General features: G+C 38.6%; 1 protein-coding gene across 1 annotated transcript in view; it reads right to left on the bottom strand.

Moving 5' to 3' along the window:
• Nucleotides 1–639: 639 nt before the first annotated feature.
• The window catches only part of Otc (ornithine transcarbamylase), a 75,496-nt gene continuing 67,727 nt past the window's right edge, over nucleotides 640–8,408 (bottom strand). The window contains exon 10 of the mRNA XM_060374798.1: nucleotides 640–1,140. Coding sequence (XP_060230781.1) covers nucleotides 1,081–1,140 — 60 coding nt within the window. The 3' untranslated portion in view covers nucleotides 640–1,080. The remainder of the gene's footprint in view (nucleotides 1,141–8,408) is intronic.

The following is an 8,408-nucleotide window of genomic DNA, read 5'->3' as shown; positions in this document are numbered from 1 at the left end:
CCCTTTCCAAGTCCACTGATGGGGGAGACCTCCTTCCCTTTCATCTGACCCTGTTTTATCATAACCTCCTATGTTATTTAAAATTTCAACTAAAAACATTTAAAATCATATCATAGTCATCAGATGATAGAAAATTTGATAATGCACAAAAGAAGTCTATTACAATTGTGATGATCCCAGAGAGGGGAAAAAGACAAGATAAAATTTAGCAAATAGTTGATTTATAGAAATAGTTAATGGATGATATGAGTAGATTTGTGATGAACACAGATGTGAAAAATTAAATTGCCTCTACTGAAAAAAATAAAAATTAAGGACTATATCAGTTTCTATTGGGCCTACATTCCTGGATGAGTACCCACACCTTTACCACATGCTAATAGAGCTTCTTTCCACTTGCAACATGAAATAGTCAGTATGTACAAAGATGTATGCTCTTGAAGGACTCCCATCTTTCCACAGATGTTTGGGAAAATACTTCAGTATGAGCAAGTTGTTATTTGTAAAAGAATACATGATCTCTCTGTGACTGCCTTTCTTCCTCAATGGCCTGAAAATGTACCCATTTGCAGGATGTATGTCATTTGATTTCCTTATGTTCTTAAGGGCCATGAACATAGGCTACAGACTTAATAGCAGTTTACTGACTGGCAAATGTTTATTTATAAATGAACACGGATGATCATTTAATAAGGCAATAAGCATAGGTTACATTTAATGACATAGACATTATGCAATAAGCATAGTGTTTAGTGTTTAGAAAAAGAAAATATGTGTGACATTAATATGAGACCCAAATGCAATTCAGAAGTTGTGAATTAAAGAGAGTGTTTAAACCAAGTCAAGCAGGAGAATAATAAAGCACCTTGAAGTTCTATGTTGTACAATGTATTTGTGTCAAGTAAAATGTTATTCTCAAAAAAAAAGTCTCACAATTGTAAAGCAATAACAGATGTTACTCATACCATGTACTAGGGATTTGTTTACAATTTTCAATTCTTCTCTTTTCCCCATAAACTGACTCATTCTGTTTTAAAGAGCTTCAAGGATTTTTTTTTTCTCTTGACACACAATGCAGCATCAAAACTTTGGCTTCTGGAGCATAGGTGAGTAGTCTGTTAGAAGGGATACCATGACAGCCTAGGATGACAGAAGAAAGAGGAATCAATTTATAAACATTGACAACGCTCTCCCTTAGGACTTAGTTTTCTTGGAAGAGACTTAGTTTTCAGCTTTTTTAGGCTTACAATTAAAATGTGTTTTCCCGTGGAAATGATACGGCAACAGGTCTCAACTAATATATTTATTTTTGTTTAGCTAAAAGAAGGTCCTGAGGGATTACACAGACACAGACACACACACACACACACACACGTCTATGTGCTTAAACACCATGTTTACTTAAGACTCATTCCTGGTCAGAGACTTGAAATGTAATACCATGGTGCTTGCAATGATTGGGTTTTCCAGACATTAGTTGGAGCATGGGTATTGGCCAGTTTTAAAGTAATATAATTCCTCCTATCCCAGTACTGCTTGTTTACTCTGTGGTTTAACCACTTGGAACCTAGATGAGAGAAGCCATATGTAAGTAATGAATGTAAACTATTGAAGTTAATGAATAATGTCTGTTCTTTGAATTTTTGTTCGATAGAAATGAGATTTAGCTTTACAGACAAGAGTGTAACTTTGTCTTGGTTTGTCAACCACAAATAATTATTATTACTTTTACTCTTCCTCATATCCAAGTAGGGACAGTAGAAATGTTATGAGAAGGAGGATCCAAGATGGCAGAGTCAGGAGGACACTGTGTCTGTAGAGCAGGATAGCAGTGACTGCACAGCAACTAACAGACCAAACTCTGGCCCTTAAAAAACCAGTGATTGTATTTCCTAGGTGAGAGGAAGCCTCACTTTGTGGTAAGCAATCAGGTCACCCAGCTAAACCCCAGAAGAATTCCTGCAGACACTCTGTGGCCAGGCCAGAGCGACATGCCTGCATGATCTGATCAATTTACTGGACTGAACTGTGGACCACACAACACCAGAGACTAGGTTTTACAGTCGAGTGAAAATCCCACAGTGAAGGAAGCAATCGGGACCAATCCTCGGGCCACCCAGACAATCCTGGATAGGTTCCCAGGCTCAGGCAGGCATTCAGCTACCAGCCCAGAGACCTGCCTTTCTCCCCTCCACTCACCATCCCAGATAGAACTGTGGGCCCCAGAGCACCAGAGACTGGGTTTCCCTGTCGAGAGGATCAGGTTTGACCTCAGGGCACTCAGCCGAACCCCTACCTCCCCTCAAAATTTCTCAGGAAAGGTTCTAGGGTTCTTGCAGCTGCTTAGTTGGCAGTGAGGAGCCATCCCTTTGCTCCTGCTTGTGCTACTTACCATCTCAGACTGAATGTGGACCCCAAAACATCACAGAATGGGTCTCCCTTTCTGGAGGAAACCCCACTGTGGAGGAACATCAGGTCTGACCTCAGGACATCCAGTTCTGGAAAAGTTTCTGGGTTCCTGCAGGTACCAGATTCTAGTCTCCCACCTTAGGCATGAGTGCTTTGATCACCTGCCAGTTATTACCACATGGGAACTGGGGCACAGAACTCCAACCTTGGACCTAGGGAAGCCTGTTATCCACAGGATCAGTCCCCAGGTACGGATCCAAGACACAATCAGTATCTCTAGCAAACTTGACCAAAACGTGGGGCTCCCTGGTTCTTCAAGAGAGCTGTACCTAGCAAACAGTGTAAAAACAGCAGCAGCAGCTCACTAAATTCAGAGCAAGAAACCCAGTAGCAGGGCAGCTGTCTCCAGGACTTCTCCAACGACAACAGCCACCACACAGGTCCATATGCCTGAGGTCAGCTGTGGCAATTCCTGAGAAGCACCGGCCAATTGGTGACCATACCAAAAAAGCTGAGGAGACCTCCTTCAGGAAAAACCATCTTCCTTCCAAGGGGATTCTCCCCACCCTAGGATTCCAGCTGGCACCAGATACTAACAGCCAACACCCGAGACAACCAGATGGGTAGAGGCCAGCATAAGAGCACAACCAACTAAAGGCAACGCAATTTGGTATCTCCAGAACCCAATTATCCAGGAGCATGTAGCCCTGCATACCCTATTATAAGTGAAGTTCAAGAAGATGACCTTATGTCTATGCTTATAAAGAGGATACTAGAAGAAACAAATAAAATGCATAAAGAAATAGAGGAAGATAAAGTCAGATTATGGCCATCCATAAAGAAATACAGGAAAAGGCAGCTAAAGAATTCGTTTGCTTTAGAGAGGAAGTAATTAAATCACTGAAAGAAATAAAAGAAAAAGAGGGTTATTCAAACAAACAGGTGAAGGAATTGAAGGAAAAACAGGAAAATATAGTCAGACAGGAGAAGGAAATCAACAAAATGGTTCAAGATCTGAAGACAGAAGTGGAAAAATTAAAACACAAATGGAGGAAATTATGGACAGGAAGAACTTAGGGAAGAAATCAGGACCTACAGAGGTAAGCATAACCAACAGACTACAAGAGACAGAAGAAAGAATCTCAGGTGTGGAAGATACAATGGAAGAAATTGATGTATCTGTCAAAAATGTTAAATCTAAAAAATTCTTGACACAAGCTACCCAGAAAACCTAAGACAACATGAAAAGACAAAACCTAAGAATAATAGGAATAGAGGAAAAAAGAAGATTACCATCTCAAAGATGCAGAAAATATTTTCAACAGAATCATAGAAAAAAATTTCCCCAATTTAAAGGAGAGGCCTATAAGCATATAAGAGGCCTACAGAACACCTAATAAATCAGACCAGAAAAGAGAATCCTCCCTCCACATAATAAAAAGAACAGTAAGTATACAGAACAAAGAAAAAATAAAAAAGCTGCAAGAGAAAACAAGGCAAGTAAAGTATAATGTCAAACCAATCAGAATTACACCTGATTGCTCAACGGAGACTATGAAAGCCAGAAGGGCCTGGTTTCATATCATGGCAACCCTAAGAGAACACAGATGTCAGCCCAGGCTACTATAACCAGCAAAACTCTCAGTTATCATAGATGGAGAAAAGATATTCAACGACAAAAACAAATTAAAACAATACCCACACACACAAATCCAGCATTACAAAAGATACTAGAAAGAAAAATACAACCAAAGAAAGCTAACTACATTCAGAAAAACACAAGAAATAAATAACACCACTACAGAAAAACTAAAAGTAGCCAGGCACACAAACACACTACCACTACCAACATCAAAATCAAAGGATCTAACAGTTACTGGTCATTAATCTCTCTCGACATCAATGGACTCAACTCTCCAATAAGAAGACACAGACTAACAGAATGGATGCATAAACAAGACCCAACAATCTGTTGCATAAAAGAAAAACATCAAAGTAACAAAGATAGATAGATATTATCTGAGATTAAAGGGCTGGAAGATGAATTTCCAAATAAATGGATCCAAGAAGCAAGGAGGAGTGGACATTGTGATATCTAATAAAATAGACTTTCAACGAAAATTAATCAGAAGTGGGGAAGGTCACTTCAAGTTCATCAAAGGAAAATTTCACAAAGAAGACATCACAATTCTGAACATCTATGCCCCAAACAAAAGGGCATCCATAGTTGTAAAAGAAACATTAATAAAACCTAAACCACATAGATCCCCACACATTAACAGTGGGATATTTCAACACCCCACTCTCAACAAAGAACAGGTCAAAAAAACAGAAATTAAACAAAGAAACAATGATTCTAACAGATGTCATGAATCAAATGGACCTAACAGAACTTTTCACCCAAACAAAAAAAGAATTTACCTTCTTCTCAGGACCACATGAAACCTTCTCCAAATTAAACCATATAGTTGGTCACAAAGCAAGCCTCAACAGACAAAAGAAGATTATTTTAATTTCTTGTATCCTATCTGAACATCATGGACTAAAGCTGGACCTCAACAACAACAGAAATAGCAATAAGCCTATGCATAAATGGCAACTGAACAACTCACTACTCAATGACAGCTGGGTCAGGGAAGAAATAAAGAAAGAAATTAAAGTCTTCCTAGAGTTCAATGAAAATGAAGGCACAACATGCCCAAACTTATGGGACACAATCAAAACAAGGAAAGAGGAAAGTTCATGGCACTAAGTTCCTTCAAGAGGAAATTCGAAACATCTCATTAAAGCAACTTATTGGCAAACCTAAAAGTCATAGAAAAAAAGAATGAGACACACCCAAGAGGAGTAGACAGCTGTAAATAATCAAAATCAGGGATGAAATCAATGAACTAGAAACAGAAAAAAAACAATTCAAAGAATCAATGAAACCAAGAGTTGGTCCTTTGAGAAAATTAACAAGATAGACAAACCCTTAACCAAACTAACTAAAAGGCAGAAAGACACTATCCAAACCAACAAAATCAGAAATGAAAAGTGGGAAATAACAACAGACACTGAGGAAATACAAACAACCATTAGGTCTTGCTTCAAAATCCTATGAACCACAAAATTTGAAAATCTAAATGAAATGGACAATTTTCTTGATCGATTTCACTTACCAAAGCTGAATCAAGACCAGGTAAAAAAAATTAAATAGTCCTATACTCCCTAAAAAAATGAAAACTGCCATCAAAAGTCTCCCATCTGTATCTTTTGTGGTACATTTATTTACACAATGGAATACTACTCAACATTTAAAAACAAGGAAATCCTGAAATTTGCTGGGAAATGGTAGGATCTAGAAAAGACCGTCCTGAGTGAAGTATCATGGAAGCAGAAGGACAGTATATACTCAATTATAAATAAATATTAGACATATAATATAGGAAAAACATACTAAAATCTGTACACCTAAAGAACCTAAGCAAGAAGGAGGATCCTGGGTAAGATGATCAATCCTCACTCAGAAAGACAAACGGAATGTACATTGGAAGAAGTAAAAAACAGAAAACAGGACAGAAGCCTACCATGGAGGGCCACTGAAAGACTTTATCCAGCAGTATATCAAAGCAGATGTTGAGACTCATAACCAAACTTTGGGCAGAGTGCAAGGAATCTTAGGAAACAAGTGAGAGATAGAAAGACCTGGAGAGGACAGGAGCTCCACAAGGAGAGCAACAGAACAAAAAGTCTGGGCCCAGGGGTCTCTTTTGAGATTGATACTCCAACCAAGGACCATGCATAGATATAACCTAGAACCCCTGCTCTGATGGAGTGCATTGCAGCTCAGTCTCCAAGTGGGTATCCTAGTAAGGGGAACAGGGGTTGTCTCTGACATGAACTCAGTGGCTGGTTCTTTGATCACTTCCCCCTGAGGGGGAAGCAGACTTGCCAGACCACAGAGGAAGACAATGCAGCCAGTACTGATGAGACTTGATAAGCTAGGTTCAAATGGAAGGGGAGGAGGTCCTCCCCTATCAGTGAGTAGACTTGCAGAAGAGCATGGGAGGAGAGGACAGAGGGAAAGTGGGATTGAGAGGGAATGAAGGAGGGGGCTGCAGATGGGAAAAATAAACATTCTCTAATTAATACAAAAAAAATTTAAAAAGTCTCCCATCTGAAAAAATGTCCAGGGCCAGATGGTCTCTGCATAGAATTCTACCAATTCTTCAAAAAAGAACTAACAGCAATACTCTTCAAACTATTGCACAAAATAGAAACAGAAGGAGCATTACCAAACTCATTGAAGCCACAGTCACCTTGATACCTAAACCTCACAAAGACCCAACAAAGAAAGAGAATTTCAGGCCAAGCTCTCTTATGAACATTGATGCTAAAATTATCAAGAAAATATTCTCAAACTGAATCCAAGAACACATCAAAGATAGCATCCACTATGACCATGTATGCAAGGGATGGTTTAATATATGGAAATTTATCAATCTAATCCACCATATAAACAATCTGAAAGAAAAAAAAAACACATGATAATCTCCTCAGATGCTGAAAAAGCATTTATATAATATAATCCAACCCTTGTTCACACACACACACAATCAGTAGCCCTCCTGTATACAAAAGACCAATGGGCTTAGAAAGAAATTAGGGAAACAACACCCTTCACAATAGCCACAAAGCACATAAAGTACCTTGGTGTAACTCTAACCAAGCAAGTCAAAGACTTGTATGAAAGAAACTTTAAATCTCAGAAGAAAGAAATAGAAGATATGAGAAGATGGAAAAATCTCCCATGCTCATGGATTGGCAGGATTAACATAGTAAAAATGGCCATCTTACCAAAACCAATCTACAGATTCAATGCAATTACTAACACAATTCTTTACAGATCTTGAAAGGAAAATTCTCAACTTCATATGGGAAAACAAAAAACCCAGAAACTCTAAAACAATCCTCTACAATAAAAGATCTGGAGGTATCTCCATCCCTGATCTTAAGCTGTACTATAGAGCAACAGCTATAAAAACTGCATGGTACTGGCATAGTAAGCAACTGGTGGAACAATGGAATTGAATAGAAGACCCAAAATAAACCCACACACTTATGGACATCCAATTTTTTACAAAGGTGCCGAAACTATACAATGGAAAAAGATAGCATCTTTAACAAATGGTGCTGGTCTAACTGGATATCAACATGTAGAAAAATGAAAATAGATCCATACTTATCACCACACATAAAACTAAAGTCCAAGTGGATCAAAGACCTCAACATAAAACCAGACACACTATACCTGTTAGAAGAAAAAGTGGAGAAGTCCCTTGAACTCATTGGCACAGGAATCAACTTCCTGAACAGAACACCAACAGCACAGGCTCTAAGAGCAACAATCAATGAATGGAACCTCATAAAACTGAAAAGCTTCTGGAACCCAAAGGACACTGTCATCAGAACAAAACAACAGCCTACAGATTGGCAAAGGATCTTCACCAACCCTATATCTGACAGAGGGCTAAGATCCAGAATATATAAATAAGTTAAGCACTAACTTTGCTAAGCAGAGAATTCTTAATAGAGGAAAACCAAATGGCAGAGAAACACTTAAAGAAATGCTCAACATTCTTAGCCATCAGGGAAATGCAAATCAAAATGACCTTGAGATTTCACCTCACACCTATCAGAATGGCTAACATCAAATCTCAAGTGACAATACATACTGGCGAGGGTGTGGAGAAAGGTGGGAATGTAAATTTGTTCAACCAGTTTGGAAATCAATCTGGCCCTTTCTCAGACAATTAGGAATAGTGCTACCTCCTAGGCATATATCCAGATATGCTCAAGTATACAATAAGGACCTTTGCTCAACCATGTTTGTAGCAGCTTTGTTTGTGATAGCCAGAGTCTGGAAACCACCCAGATGTCCCTAAATGAGGAATGAATACAGAAATTGTGGTACAGTTACACAATGGTATAATACTCAGCAGTTAAAAACAAGGAAA

The sequence above is a fragment of the Meriones unguiculatus genome, chromosome X (assembly GCF_030254825.1).
Source record: "Meriones unguiculatus strain TT.TT164.6M chromosome X, Bangor_MerUng_6.1, whole genome shotgun sequence".
NCBI classification, from domain to species: Eukaryota; Metazoa; Chordata; class Mammalia; order Rodentia; family Muridae; genus Meriones; species Meriones unguiculatus.
The sequence above is the reverse complement of the archived record's forward strand: the minus strand, read 5'-3'. Positions and strand labels throughout refer to the sequence as shown.